Raw genomic sequence first — 15,756 nt, 5'->3', positions numbered from 1 at the left:
GACTATTTTTTTCTTTGTGATGAAGTATTTTTTTTTAGAATTTATTCACTAATACTATTTTATAGACTATGTAATCCAGTCATTTATTATTCGTAACTTCAGTAGTTTTCCACCTCGCTGCTCCGACATTCCACTGATTGGGATACTCTCAGTCTCACTGGACAGCCTGGGTGCCACTCAAACTTCCTCTACAGCTAGGATACGCCCACAGCTCCTGCGCATGCCCAGTCTTTTCACTCAGGCTTAGGTGATCAGACTGGTGTGCCTTTTGCGATCAGTCAAAACTGTCAGATTTGGTGTTTTAGTGAAATGTTAGACCAGATTTGCTATTAGGAGGGTTCCGTTTAAAATAACAAAAGGATTTAGCGCTGAGCGGTTTTCGCGTTTCCTGGCTGGGGTGCTAACCGCTTTGGGATAGATCTATCAGCGCATAAGAAAGCAGACCTAGTAACGGTCTCTAAGCAGCCGTTGGAGCCGCGAGCGGGGAGCTGGTTAAATTCTTCAAAAAAATGTGAAACATGCTTCAATTTTGCGCAAGGAACTGGAATAACCTGGAAATATTTTCCTTGCCTTCTTCATGCAATCATCTGTGAAATGATGGATAGGTCAAATTCTGTATAGTAATTGTATGGCCATTTGTTATCTTTATTAGAACCCAGACATTTCATGGCTATCTTGAAGATATAATCAATTATCGCTGGGAATTGGAAGAAGGAAAACCTAACCCCTTGCGAGAATGTACTTTTCAGGAACTCCCCTTACGAACCCGTGTGGAGATACTACATCGTCTTTGTGATTACCGACTTGATGCTGATGATGTTTTTGACCTGCTTAAGGTATGTTGGATGATGACAGATGCTGGATGAGGAACATTGAAAATGTAATATACATTTCCCACCATTAAGCATCACATCACATACAGTATAATAATGTTCCATGTTCCTTTGTGCCAATAATCTTATTTAAAATGTTAGATTATTTTGAGTGTCTATTATTTTCCAAGTTGGACAATGTAGAGAAGCTGACCGTAAAAAGTTTTAAGTGTTTTCTGGGGATTTAAATTTTAAATTATGCTTTAAAATACTACAGTAATAGTTTAGTTTAGTTTATTACTTTCTGGTCTGTATTTAGCCAGCTCAGTGGTTTGTGTTGGTGTCCCAAGTATTGTTTTAGTCAAAGGATTTATGTATCTCAATAACACTCAAGGATCCTTGATAACATTTTCTGGGGTTATCAGATAAAATCCATTGCAACAGTTTTGCATCCCCCATTGTATATAATTAGTAATGACCATACCTGACATTGGGTATCTCTGTTTCTGTCTCCTTATAGTCTCTAATTGTATTTTTTGTGTATGTTTTGGGTCATTTTTTCAATCTGAACTCCCAGGGTGAGGGAGGTGAAACATATTTATAATCTGGTTTGAATTGAGGAGATTGAATTGCTATTGTCCTTGATAGCTAGTTACCCATTGAGATATGCCAATGACCTGAAGAACTCTCTTTAGTATAACACAGTCATTGTTGCTAATGCTTATAAAGCTTGAAGTGAGCCTTTTAAAAAGATCTACTGTAAATGGTTTTTGTAAATGTAAATGTAATAACAAGTAGACGCAAGGTAACAGTTGTAGCCTTCGACTGTGCAATTAATTAATGACATTTGCATAAAGAGACATAGCTTTTGAAGATACTTAATAACTTTCTTTAGAAAAAATGTTTTTGTGAGTTAATACCATTTCTAATGCCCTAACATTGTTGAGGCTGGTTCCAGAATGGCATATGTATTGAGATATCTGCTTATAAACTCACCATGGCTTCAGAATGTAATTTGGAAGATCATGAATGAGTGCTGTATTCATACGTTCTCTCTAATTTGAGCTTAAAACATATTTTTCTAATTCGCTGTAATGTTGCAATAGGCAAACTGTTATTTGAATCCTCTATTGGGAGATCAGATGAAATGACAAGGCGCATGGCTTGATTAAAGTAGAAAGTATAGTACCAAACCCTGTGCATGAAAATAGTGAGGGTGACGGGAATGAAGAAGCAAACGTGAGCATGGCATTTGTTTGCTATCCAAATACCAATTTAGAGGATTATAGCACTTGAGGTATCTAGAGTAGTATGAACTACATGGGGATGTTTGTGGGGGCTAGAGAACTATAATGCTTGTCTTGCATGTTTCTACATTCTACAGACGACAGTGAGTTTATTAGCTAGATATCACATCCACAGGTGCTAGTTTAGCAACACTTAAAATTTTGCCTCTAAAAATAATCTACATGAAAAACGGAATTGAACGTTTTCAGTAGGAATCCAGTTTTGAGAATAGTATCTCTTTTTTAAAAAAAGTACAAGTGTAACCACTTCTGCCTGACTGTTTCCTTATGCATAATGCCTCAGTGGAAATAATCCCTAAAACAGACTTCTGCAGGCAACCATTATATCGAGAGAGACCCTTTCAAAGCTTTTGGAAGGATAAGTTAAGCAGGTGTGGCTTCTCTTGTTACTGCCAAACTGTGGTAGGAAAAGATGCACCTGCTTGCAGTGTGAAGCCTGGTATTGCCTTTGTGGAACTTTAGAATTCTGCCACTTGAAGAGAGAGTACCCACCTGCTGCTTCACTATTAAAGGTATAAGAGGCCACTTTTTGTTAGGCATTAGCAAGTTTAAATTAGTTTTCTTTCTCATGAATTTAAAAGCACATAACTCTCATTGTCAGTTGAACAGTTGATCATTTTTGGGAGCAAGCAGAGATCTGAATCTTTATAACTACTACTCCAAAGGCCAGTGGTGAGGAGTAACATGAATACAAGAAACTTCTAAGCTCTTACATTTATGCGTATGTGTTTTCAAACACAGGGCTTGGATGCAGACAGCCTCCGAGTGGAACCATTGGGTGAGGATAGTAATGGTGCCCTCTACTGGTATTTTTACGGCACACGAATGTACAAAGAGGAACCTGTGAAACCAAATGGAGACCTAATAACTGACAGGTACAGATTTGTTCTTGCCTGCAGGGAAACGGGGATTGGAATACCAGGAAAAAAAACATTTAAAAAGAAACTATTTTTGCAAAGGCAACAAATGTTTATGAAATTCCTTATCTTTAGAGTAGTACAGTTTTCAAAATTCTTCACCATTTTGTCTTGTTTACTTGCAACAATTTACGAATTAGACCACTCTTAGTTCCATTTCAGTTCCAGATTGGGAACTAAAACTTGAAAAGTTATCATTCCAAGGCTGCTCACTCTTGAATGAGGGAAGATTGAATGAAACCATGGTAGAGCTAGAATCCACATTTCCTAATTTAAGCTCAACTGTAGCCACTAAAGTACTCTGGTTCCTTTAGACTCTGGGTGTCAAACTGGCAGCCCGTGGGCCAAATGAGTCACGTGCAGACCACGCCCGCCCCAGCTCTGCGAATGGGGAAAACATTGCAAAATGTCATGTGACGGCAACGTGATGCAGCGAATTTGACACCCATGTTTTAGAGTAACTAATTTCAAACACAGTCTATTGTAGCACCAAAAAAAGTTGCTATTTGAGTGGGAGAGCACCTGTACTTCTTTCCAAGGAAGCAATTTTTTAAAAGGTAACATAATGTTGGGTTGTGCTCAAATTAACTTTTCACCAAATCTGGCTATATACTTTCTCCTCTTTAGAGTTATTGTCTCTTAGCTTGGCTCACAGCTGCTACTTCAATCCTTTTCATTGTCAATGATCACTTTTTACCTTTTTGCTTTACTAGGCCCATTATTATGTATTTAGCTACTTTGTGTATCATTTCAATATATTCCAGGGAATGCGGGATACACAAAAATATTCCAGACATTACTGGAAAGGTAGTAAAAAAACGGGGGCGACCTCCAAAACGAAAAAAAATGGTGGAGAACATCTTAAGGTAAATGAATATTATAACTGGAATATTAATTTGCACACCTCAGTAATAAAAACAATGTTTGCTTCATCAAAATACATTTATATTGTATACAAAGCAGAACAAAATAAATTATACTTTTCAGCTCTTATAATTAAATATTTGTGGCAAAGTTGGACGGTATAGGTAGAAAGTTAGTGGTGGTATAATAAAGGAATGGAATAAAGTATGCCATTTTTTAATGTAAATAAGAGTAAAATATTCCCTTTCTTCCTCCCTAATCCCCCCTTTCTCTCTTAGGCAGCTATGGCAAGTAAGAATACTTTTCCATCCCATAAATTCCATAGGGATCTGCCATATGTCCTCAGATTCTCCTATGCTGCCTCCTTGCGACAAGGGGCTATTTCTGGGAGGAATGAGTAAATAATACTCAGAGTATATTTCAAGAATATGTAATTCCAGCAGGGTCATCCAAAACTGATGACACTGTTCCTATAGTCAAATATGCAGGTGAACTACAAGTTCTAATAAAGAAAGTCAAGGAACATAATGAAAAAGTAGAACTAAAATAGAAAGAAAAGCAAACTTGACAAAAGATTCAGCAATTGGAATTAACAATAAAGATACTGGAGTGGTGGATTGCTTTTTCCTTCTAAGATCATCTATTGACAGCAAAGGAACCAGCACTCAAGAAAATAGGCCACAGACTATTTGGTAGATTAGTCATGAAGGTCTTGGAAAAGGTATTCAGATTTGGGGTTATGTTTACACCTACAAAAATCAGAATTGTGCATGCAGTGGTTTTCTCTGAGACATTCCATGGAAGTGAACATTGAAATTACAAAATAGGAAGTGTACTGATGCTTTTGAACTTTGGTGTTGAGAAGACTACTGAAAATACAGCGATTAGCCAGGAAACAAATACAGGGATTATTGAACATATCAATCCAAATTTCTCACTCTGGGCTGAAAATCACTAGGCTCAAATTATCATAACTGGGACACATTATGCAGAAACATAGTCTCTGGAGAAGTCAATAATCAGGAAAGGGAAAAGGGAAAAGGTGACCAGCAGCAATCTGGATGGACTCATAAATCAATCAATCTTTTATAAGAGTTGACCAGCTGAGTATCAGTAGTTTGGACCTTTTCTCAATTTCAATTAGCCCAGAAACCAGTGGCAAGCATGTTAATGGAACTTAGCCATAGCATTACATTTTATGGTATTGTCCTACCATGCTTGTCTCAGGTTTTGTTTCTGAGCTTGAATTTATTTGAAAGAAAAGCACCCCTACACTTTCAAAAAAAATTCATTATAACTACTGTTTTTTAAAGACTATGAAAGACTCATAATGAATATTGAGTTCCATAGGATTAGAATCTAAGTGTTTTGTCTTCTACAGCTAAAATATAACTACAAGCTGCTGTGGACTTTTAGTATCAGTGTAATTTATTCCAGTCCTGGGTATAGTCCTTAGTTGAAGATTGCTCTTTATAATTTTTGCATTATTTTTTTCTTTTTTTGCAGAGACAAAGAAGAAGCCAATACACTTGTTCATGAATCACAGTCCAGAAATTGTGAGTAGAATGTGTGGATTATAGTTGAGTTCCAATTACCGTATTTTTCAGACTATAAGACGCTCCAGACTATAAGACGCACTTAGCTTTTGAGGAGGAAAACAAGAAAAAAAAAATTGCAGCACATTTTGCCTCCTTGCAGCAAACAGCCTGGTCAGCTTCAGCACAGCCTGATTTAGCACAAGCAGCTGATTGGCGGTTGGATCTGCCTCCCGGAATACCGCCTATCAGCTGTTCTAGGCTGCGGGGATCACTACTGCCCATTGCCACTGCCACCTATCGCTGTCTCCACACGCCCCATTTTCAGCCTCTGCGTGTCCCATTTTTGGCCCATTTCAGGTGGCAGGGATTGGCAGCGGTGGCGATCCCTGCTGCCTGGAATGGGCCGAAAATGGGATGCGCGGAGGCGGTGATCCCCGCAGCCTGGAAGAGCTGATAGGCGGTATTCTGGGAGGCAGATCCAACTGCCAATCAGCTGCTTGTGCTAAATCAGGCTGTGCTAAAGCTGACCAGGCTGTTTGCTGTTTGCTGCAAGGAGGCAAATTGCTGGGAGGCAGGGGCCGAAGGGTGGGGGCCGATGGGTGGGCGGGACTTTGGCAACATTCACTGTATAAGACGCACAGGCATTTCCACCCACTTTTGGGGCGGGGGGGAAGTGCGTCTTATTCACCATTTAATACAGTGTAAATAAAAATGCAGCTTGGAAGAGAGGCCTTCTTTGTTTTCTTCATTTCATTCTGTACAGTTAGAAAATAAGTTCAAAAGTATTTCTTCCATGTTTAGTAATAAAGTTCTTGCCATTTTAAAAAAATGGGAATTGACAGCAAAAAGATGCTTGCTCTACTAGTAAAAATATTCATTTGTTTAATGTTACAATACAGGTAGTCCTTGACTTATGACCACAATTAAGCCCAAAATTTATGTTGCTAAGTGAGACATTTGTTAAGTGAGTTTTGCCCCATTTTATGACCTTTCTTGCCACAGTTATTAACTGAATCACTGCAGTTGTTAAATTAACCACACGTTTGTTAAGTGAATCTGGTTTCCGCATTGACTTTGCTTGTCACAAAGTCTTAAAAGGTGATCACATGATTCCAGGACACTTCAAAGGTCATAAATATGAATCAGTTGCCGAGTGTCTGAATTTTGATTACATGACCATGGGGATGCTGCAAAGGTTATAAGTGTGAATAATAATTTTTTTCAGTGATGTTGTAACTTTGAACGATCACTAAATGAACTGTTGTGAGTCGAGGACTACCTGTACTCTCTTTCAAGAGGCAAAATATATATGAGCATGTTATTTTTGCTTTTTATGTCATTGAGAAAGAAGAATCCTTATCCCTTTCAGCTGAATTCATCCTTTGCTAGTGGAGCTTCTGACCCTTGGAGGCAATAATCTAACTCCCTTAAATAGCTCTATCAGTTGAGATCCCCAGATTGTTTTCATTATGTCCATGTTAAAGTTTTGTATAATTAGTCCTATGAAAATTAATTCATGTATGCTCACCCTTGGTGTGGAACGATCAAATCAAAATTCATGAGAAATTCTATGGATGTTATTCAGGTCCTTGCTTACCAATCACTCCAGTGACTGTTCAAAATTATCCCAGCACTGAAAAACAAGACCTACGACCAGCCCCCAAGGCTGTGGTCATTGCAACCTCTTGACAGTCATATGATCACCTTTTGTGGCCTTTGCAGTTGTCCTCTGGTAAGCAAAGTCAACAGAAGTTGCAGTCATGTGGCATTTCACTTAACAATCCATGGTGATTCACTTAATGACCACAACCAGACCTGATGTCGTAAATCAGTGCGACTACATGATGTCACACTAATGATTGTTCCCTTTAGTGACGGTTGCCAGTCTCAATCGTGATTGGTGAGGACCATCTGTACACAAAAGTATAAAATGAATTTGCAAAATGCAACATAGAGAAATTTGAATTATAATTATATAAATAATATGATTATGGTCAGATTAATAGAAAATTATCCCATTATGAAAGTTTCTCAAGGATTGGGCCATGGAACATGGTGGTTAATATGCCAGACAGAAGAGGAGTGGAGGCAGGTTACAGAAAGCTTCCGAGAGAGAACATCTTTAAGAGAAAGGCAGCTTTATAAACTCCTGAGTGAAGATTTCCTACCAGAGATTTGCAATATGATTACACAAAAGGTAAGAAATAATTTTTTAAATATGTGTTTGTGAAGCAGCTGGGAACCAGATTAGACAACAAATATAAAGTTTTGCTAAATTATTCAAATGATATTAATTTTCCCAATTTGCAGTATGTGGTATTTTTTGCACAAATAGTTAAATGAAGGAAAATGTCCAGTGTATACATAATATTGGAGTGGCAGCACAATTAATAAAATTTATCTATAAACTTTTACTCTGCTATAATTAAATAACTTTCAGTTTACACACTATATAACAAAGAAAAAATAACATATACATGGGCAGATTAAAACCAATTTCAGCCACAATAGTAGTAGTCTAAATTAAAATACTCAATCAAAAACCATACAATATAATAACAAAGGTAAGAATAACGAATCAGGAATAAGGAAAAATAAATGAATATAAATCTAAGGAAAAAAAGCTTTTGAAATACAGTGTTTCCCCGAAAATAAGACAGGGTCTTATTTTCTTTTGAACCCTGAAATAAGGGCTTGGCCTTACCGGGGTGGGTGGGTGGGTGTGTTACTATTTTGGGGGTGGAGGAGGCGGTGAGCATGGGACTAGATGTTTCGTTGTCGCTGCAGTCTCCCTTCCCTCTTCTTTGCGCCGGCCGAGTGGCTGGCCGCCGCTGCCCTGACTTGTCCCGGCGCTGCCTCGTGGAGCAGGACTCTGCAAGGCTTCTTGTGCCGTTGCACCATTGCACGCACAAACTGCAGCACCGCCACGAGCTTCATCATACTGGCATAGCTGGTGTCCTGCCGCTTGCGGCTGCGCCGGTATGTCAAACCTTGCGGCAGTGTTGCCGTTCGTGCATGCAAGGGCACAAGCCTTGCAGAATCCTACTCCACGAGGTGGCAGCGGCACAATGAGTCTCACAAAGACTCATTTCTGACAGGTGGGGTGGGGGAGAAGCGAGACACGTGGAACGAGACGTCGCTCCCCTTGCCGTCTATTCTCGCCCACTCTCGCTGGGCAGGCAGGGCTCCTACCCCTTGCTTAGCCACCTGCCCCCTTTAGAGATGCAATTTGGGGGTGGCAAGTGGGGTGGACGAGGCGGGACACACATCTTACCTTTCCAGCTCTGTCGCATTCCTCGCCGTTGTGTCCAGGGAAACGTAAAAGAAAACCTTCTTGTGAGTTCGAGAAGTTTGAACTCGCGAGAAGGTTTTCTTTTACAACATTTCAGACCCATTCCCTTAATATCAATTATTGGACAGAAGGAGCATGCTTTTTTGTTGTTGTCAGATACATATCTGCAAAATGTCCATTTCTTGTTTTGACACATTCTTTCTTAGAGAAGTAATAAATACAGTAGATGGGCAAAGAGACCTGTTTTACAGCATGTGACTAGACTGCAGGGTATATTGGTGCACATTAGTTATGGAAGATATTCGCCAATCCTAGCAGCATTTTAAATCAGTGGTATTTTGGACTTTTCTCTTTATCTGTTTTCAGAAATCTTAGACCTGTCATTTCTGATAGACAAGGATTAAATTTTGAAGTTATTTCTATACTCTAGAATTCTGTAATAAACTATAGCAGGGACTTTTCTGATCTAGTCCTAACTTTACTGCTTTTTAGGAGAAGCGTCTGCAGCAGACAGAATTTACTCCCAGGTGGCTATCTGATAGTCAAAACATCAAGCCAATGCATCCAGAGGTAAGAAATCTCTTTAGAATGGGAATGCCCAGTACAATGGGTTTTATTTGTGTATGCTATGTATAGACCACCCCAAAAGACAAAACAGTAAATTTAAAGAAAAATAAATAGAATGGAATAATATATAGCACTCTTTTTAAAAAAAATTAAGAGCAATTCAAGCAGAATAACAACAGCAGACGAAAGGAATTAAAAGCATATAACTACAATTTTTTTTTACCTATAGCATCATTTAAAAGACCAGAGAAAACAATTAAAAACTGTGTTTAACATTTGTTACTACCAAGATCTCTGAAGAATATTTTCTATAAATACAGTGAAAGGCCCACTCAAAAGGCCTTTCAGGATATCCATCCCATTTGGCAAGGAAATCATACATGAGAATGCTTCAGGTATGAGTGGATGCATAAAGGAAAAATATATTAAGAGCCAAAATCTAAAGAGCTCTACCATTCAAAACCAGCAATTTGCTGGTGATCTACTACAGTTAATAATACCTGTACCCAGATCATACATTTGTTACCACATTCTGAATATAGTACTTGAAGTTTCTGCCCTATTTTCAAAGACCCTGCTGTCTTTTAACTCATTTTCAAATTATGGATCACTGAAATCTGCTAATCTTTCTTGAGATAAAAGTGTGTAGAGATTCTCAGTCATCCAGGTCATGGTTGTCCCAAAGGTACTTTTTTTTAGGAGGCAACTGGACTTTCTTGTGTTTTCTTTTGAAAATGTTTCGCTTCTCATCCAAGAAACTTCTTCAGCTCTGACAGGATAGTGTCAGAGCTTCCTTCTCCACAATCCTTCCATTCCCCACTATCCTGTCAGAACTAAAGAAGGTTCTTGGATGAGAAGCGAAACACCTTCAAAAGAAAAAACAAGAAAGTCCAGTTGCCTCCTGAAAAAAAGCACCTTTGGGACTTACTTTCTTGAGGTAATAATTGAAACTGTTATACCAACTCCAATTGCCTTTAGTGACAGAAAGGATCAGTGGGATATTGGGTTAGGATCTTCGGATGCATGGGCAAAAGTGGCTTTGAGGTACTTTAGAACTCATCTTGGCATATTAATATCTAACCTTCCTCACAGTTTTATTTTAAGGATAAAATTCAGAGAACTATATACCTCACCATCATTTCTTTGGACAGCAACAAAATAGGAATAAAATAACTAAATAGATGCATGACTTTCTTCAGATGACCCCAGTCGTGTTTAGTAGAATGGAGAAGCAGAGAAGGCGAGAAGAAGAGGAAGAACGTCAGATCCTTTTGGCAGTTCAGAAAAAGGAACAAGAACAAATGCTGAAGGAGGAGAGGAAACGAGAAATGGAGGAAAAAGTCAAGGCTGTTGAAGGCATGTGGATCAGCTTATTGAAATAAAACGTGCATTTTTTTTTTTTTTAAAGGAGAGCTTGAAAACATCTGTCATGGGTAGGGAAAAGTAGACTTTCAACCACTTATGCTGGAGTTGTGAGATGGGAAGGTGAAAGACTTAAACAGACTCAACTTCTTTACTTTCTTATGTTACTGGCCTCATTATCCTATTTTATTACTGCTGCATTCAAGATATTTTTATGGGATCCTTTTCAGTATAGCAAGTGGTAAGATCAAAATATGATTCGTCCCCCCCCCCCCCGAGACAAGAATTTTAACATTTTTTTTAACCATTAAGATAAATCATCCAGTTTTAATCCTTTTTCCTACATTTATTTTCTATTGTTCTTTTAACATATCTCTTTACTCCATATTGAGACATTTAAAATAGCCTACCTAGTATATATAGTATTTGTACACTTTTTTTCTATAGGAAGAAAAGAAAGTAAGTTACTGTTAATTCTAAATTTGCCTTCCTGTAGTTGAGCAGCCCCTTGGATTTTGGGGCAAGAAAGCTTCTTTAGGAATATAATGACTTTCTTCTCCATGAGCAGAACGAGCCAAGAGAAGGAAACTTCGAGAAGAGAGGGCATGGCTGCTGGCCCAGGGAAAGGAGCTTCCCCTTGAGCTTTCCCATTTAGATCCCAGTTCACCAGCTAGGGAGGAGAAAACTAAGGACTTGTAAGTATATTAAATACAAATACAAATATATAATCTCCATAAATACAAATATATAATCATCTATAAAGCAATTATTACTTCTTATGTGAGAGACAGGAAAGAATGTCTTAAGCTTTTGAGTAACTAAGGTTACACTAAACAACTGTAAGTTCCATGATATTTTACACACCCGGTTTACTTATTTGTATTTTACTAATCATACTTTTATTTGATTATGGGTTTTTCATTTTTCATGGTTTATAGTCTTACCCAAATATTTAAGTCAAAGAAGAACAGACAGGAAGGAGAGTTGTAGAAAATGAATGGAATTATTTGCATTGAAAAGGCAATTGCAATTTGTTGGAGTTGAATATTTAATACTTAATTTTTTATCAAATTCCAGAGTTGACAGAAAGATGAGGTTCTTTGTATTTATTTTTGCATTTCATCTTCACAGCTTTGAATTGGATGATGAATTCACTGCCATGTACAAAGGTCAGCTCCAAATCCAGGTTTAAGTTTTTGAAAATCTGTTTATTCATAAAATATGGACTTCCTGTTTGTATGAATAACACTGTATTCCATTTTATTTCTTGACAGTGTTAGATGTTGTAAAAGCTCACAAGGACTCTTGGCCATTCCTAGAGCCAGTTGATGAATCATATGCTCCAAATTACTACCAGATCATTAAGGTAAACAATACATTTTCTTATAAATGGATAGCATAGAATCTGCCATAATAATAATCTGATAAAATATGAGGATGTATATTTCCGTATGTGATATTTTCAGGTTCCTATGGATATTTCCAGTATAGAGAAAAAGCTAAATGGAGGCCAATACTACACCAAGGAGGAATTTGTGGGTGATATGAAAACTATGTTCAGGAACTGCCTTAAATACAATGGTGAAAATAGTGGTAAGAATATAGAAATACAAATTATCTCACTTAGATGCCTATAAATTGGAAAACACCCCATATATTGTGATAGATAGGAGAGGAGAAAGCTGATAAGTATTAATTCACAATAAATATATTAAAAATAAAATATGCATGTTGTACATATAATATAAAAATAAACTACTTCCAAAAGTTTTTTTTCTCTTTAGCTGATATCTATGATGTGGATAGAGTGACAGAAAATAAAGTAGAAATAGGAAACCATAAACTTATTACAAAAGGGATTGGGAACTGTGATGGTAATAAATATTTATACCCTGACCATTTATTCCTATTTGCTTTTCACGAAGCGTTAGTCTTTATTTTTCCTCCCAACAAATAGAGAATAATTTAGATTCTGTATGTAGTATCTAATTAGAAAAGAAATGTCAACACCAAGAATCTTGTACCCATGTGACTATTCATTTGCTTTTTTAAATACAGATTATACTAAAATGGCTTATAACTTAGAGAGGTGCTTTCATCGGGCAATGATGAAGCACTTTCCTGGAGAAGATGGAGACACAGATGATGAGTTCTGGATCAGAGAGGATGTGAAGCGTGAGAAAAGATGCCGTCGGACAATACGTTCCAGTACAGGAAATGTTTGGACTCGATCCAAAGATTCTGAAGGATCGGGCAGAAAACAACCACATGTACAAAATGGAGGAAAACTTCCACCTCATAAAGCAAAACATCGTGTTCCCATTTCTTCCTCATTATCTGTCTCTTCTTCAGCAGAAGATTCAAGTAGCCAGTCAGTTCAATTGTCTGGAAAGATGGCATCTTCTAATGGCCGAGGCTTTCTGCATTCACATCACTATGGTGGAATGCCCAGTTGTGTATCCCATTCTGGGCATATAGTAAGTATCTGTCTAGCAAGAGAAGAAAATACCCCTTTGCAGAGAGGAAATAATATTTGGCACCCAATCTTAACTTTAGTTTTTCCATTCACTTGTTGTATTGTCCTTTTTTACCTCAGTCTTCTAGTATTTCCATTGCTTATTTCAGGGTTGTCAAACTCTCAGCTTGTGGGCCAGATGCGTCACGTGCTGATCACATCCACTGTTCTGACCGAGACTTCCCAAGAGCATGAAGCAGACTCCTTGTCCCGACAAAAACCCCTTTTTATTAAGTTACTGTGAATTCTTCTCATTTACATTCAGCAAAAACTTTCAAGGGAAAATTTACAGTCACAGATCTTATCTGGCTTGGAGAGCTGCCAGGCTGATATCTTCAAAACTTGGCAAGGAGTCTCAGAGAGACATGAACCAATTAAGGGAACTAATTGTCTCCTTCAAACTCCACTCCGCTTTCTCTCCTCTTTTATTCCCTCTGGGAGGGGCCATTCATCGTCCACCTGTGGCCTTACTCCCAAGTCGACCCTTGTTCTTTAGCTGTTCCCTTCATCTGGCAACTCTGCGCATGCGCACACTGGGAACAGGCTCCAGCTGTTCATCTGCCTCACTGATGTCTGACTCCGAAGGCAGCTGATAACTGGCATACGGCCCTGGCCCCCTCTCTGCCTCCGATGCAGAGCCCTTATCAGAGCCTTCCCCAGATTCCAGGACTGGCCTATGTTCCTCCCCAACCTCCTCACTGTCCGAATCTGCTGCCAGCTCCACTGGCCGCTAGCGGGCCACAACACCCACAGCCAGATTAGCGAAGGGGGAAAAAGTTGTGATATGTCACGTGACACCGCTATGGTGATCCAAGTTTGACACCCCCTGGCTGATTCCTTTCTTCATGGTGTACCTATTCCTGAAAAATATGAGGACCAGAAGATTGTTTTTAGTCTTAACACTAAGTTCAGTTACAAATAAATGAATAATTATCAGATTTTGAGCAAAAATAGTATCTTATACAATCATTTCATGGATTTCTTTATACCCACTTTCAAAGAAATATATTTCAAGCCTGTAGCGATGGACTATTTTCATGCATCGTTGTGCCGACATTCCTCAGTTATGGGAACCTTCACTCCTTTGATTTGTTCTACTGAGTGCTTGTCAAATATTTATCTCCCTCTGCAGTATGGTTCCGCCCCCTCTTTCTGCGCATGCTCAGTCTTTTTCACTCAGTTGACTCAATAGGTCTAGAGTGCTTTTTGTTCTACAGATAATCTGTCTAATTCATCATTATTCAAATAATTCAGTAAAGAGCAGAACTACCTTCTATGTATTTCACTCTCGGTTACAGTCTAGATCACTGATATGTTCTATTGGAAGAGAAATATCCAATTTGATCTTTAATACAATGATCAGTTTATTGTGATCTAGGCTTCCTGAGTCATTAAAACACACAAATAGTCCCAAAAACCTCTTTTATTGCAACAGCTGTGAATTACGTTCATTCACAGCTGAGTCCCAATTAGTTGCAAAAAGTCTTTCGGGAGAAGTCCTTCGGGATAATCACCAACCTTTATCTCCCTTGACACGCTGCCAAAGACCTATTAGACAAAGCAATACAGAGTCCAGAATCAAACATAGATGCTGACTGGGAACGGAATTAACAACATTGCTTTCCTGCAAAGGTCCCACATGCCTTTGCTCTTCCTTTATGCCTTATGGGAGGGGCCAATCATCTCCAGGCCTTACTCCCAAGTCATCCCTTTTGTTTTAATTGTTCTTGCCTTCTGGCAGCTCTGCGCATGCACGTACTAGGAACAGGCTCCTCCTGTTTCTCTGCCTCTCTGCTGTCCGACCCTGGAGGCTCCAGAGTCCGCGCATCACTCCCAGATGGCCCTGGCCCCATCTCTGCCTCCGATACAGAGCCCTCATCCAGGCCTTCCCCAGACTCCAGGACTGGCCCATGTTCCTCCCCAGCCTCCTCACTGTCTGACTCCGCTGCCAGCTCCGCAGGCTGCTGTCGGACCACAACAGTTATACTCTCAAATACGGTGGTGAATTATTCCTCCTCAGCATGAGCATTGTAACTGAGTCTTTAAAAAAAAAAAAAAAAAAGAGCACATACAGTTAGACCCCCATCACCCCATGTTCTATCTAAAAATGAGACAATCTTTATTGCTTTGAAGAATGGAAGAAGAAGATTGTAGGTACAGCAGCTGAAGCATCAGAATTTTCTTTTTAAAAGATGGAATCCATCTATTTTCCCGTATCTGTTTCATTTTTTTGCTGCTTCTGTTTTATCTCCTGTCGAGATGCCTATCAAGTCTCATAGACAATTTTATTTTCCTGTCCAGAGACCACCTATTCCAGGAACATTTGATTCTCTGCGGGGATCTGATCCTGCAAAACCATATGGATCACCACGAGTACCAGAACCACATCCTGGTGAGCCAGGTCAGCAGCACCAGCACTTTGCCATGCAGGTAAGAAACATATGAGCCAAGCTTGTGTCTGAACATGTAAGTCTCTGATAATTAATTATCTATTTTATCTTTACAAGTGAGAAATGACTACTTCGCTAATTATGGTTTTATAATAATTGCGTATTTCTTTATTTTTACAAGATTTTGGGATG

At 38.7% G+C, this 15,756-nt stretch overlaps 1 protein-coding gene across 2 annotated transcripts in view; it reads left to right on the top strand.

Annotated features, from left to right (window-relative positions):
• Positions 1-15,756, top strand: part of CECR2 (CECR2 histone acetyl-lysine reader) — a 108,349-nt gene that overhangs the window by 75,264 nt on the left and 17,329 nt on the right. For both annotated transcript variants that reach the window (XM_034403707.3, XM_087873090.1), the window contains 13 exons: positions 653-836; positions 2,861-2,994; positions 3,801-3,902; positions 5,407-5,456; positions 7,466-7,635; positions 9,223-9,300; positions 10,497-10,653; positions 11,228-11,354; positions 11,791-11,828; positions 11,934-12,025; positions 12,126-12,252; positions 12,718-13,136; positions 15,476-15,604. In XM_034403707.3, coding sequence (XP_034259598.2) covers positions 653-836; positions 2,861-2,994; positions 3,801-3,902; positions 5,407-5,456; positions 7,466-7,635; positions 9,223-9,300; positions 10,497-10,653; positions 11,228-11,354; positions 11,791-11,828; positions 11,934-12,025; positions 12,126-12,252; positions 12,718-13,136; positions 15,476-15,604 — 1,807 coding nt within the window. The remainder of the gene's footprint in view (positions 1-652; positions 837-2,860; positions 2,995-3,800; positions 3,903-5,406; positions 5,457-7,465; positions 7,636-9,222; positions 9,301-10,496; positions 10,654-11,227; positions 11,355-11,790; positions 11,829-11,933; positions 12,026-12,125; positions 12,253-12,717; positions 13,137-15,475; positions 15,605-15,756) is intronic.

The sequence above is a fragment of the Pantherophis guttatus genome, chromosome 7 (genome assembly GCF_059756535.1).
Source record: "Pantherophis guttatus breed Tessera chromosome 7, ASM5975653v1, whole genome shotgun sequence".
Lineage (NCBI taxonomy): Eukaryota > Metazoa > Chordata > Lepidosauria > Squamata > Colubridae > Pantherophis > Pantherophis guttatus.
This window is presented reverse-complemented; position numbering and strand designations above follow the sequence as displayed.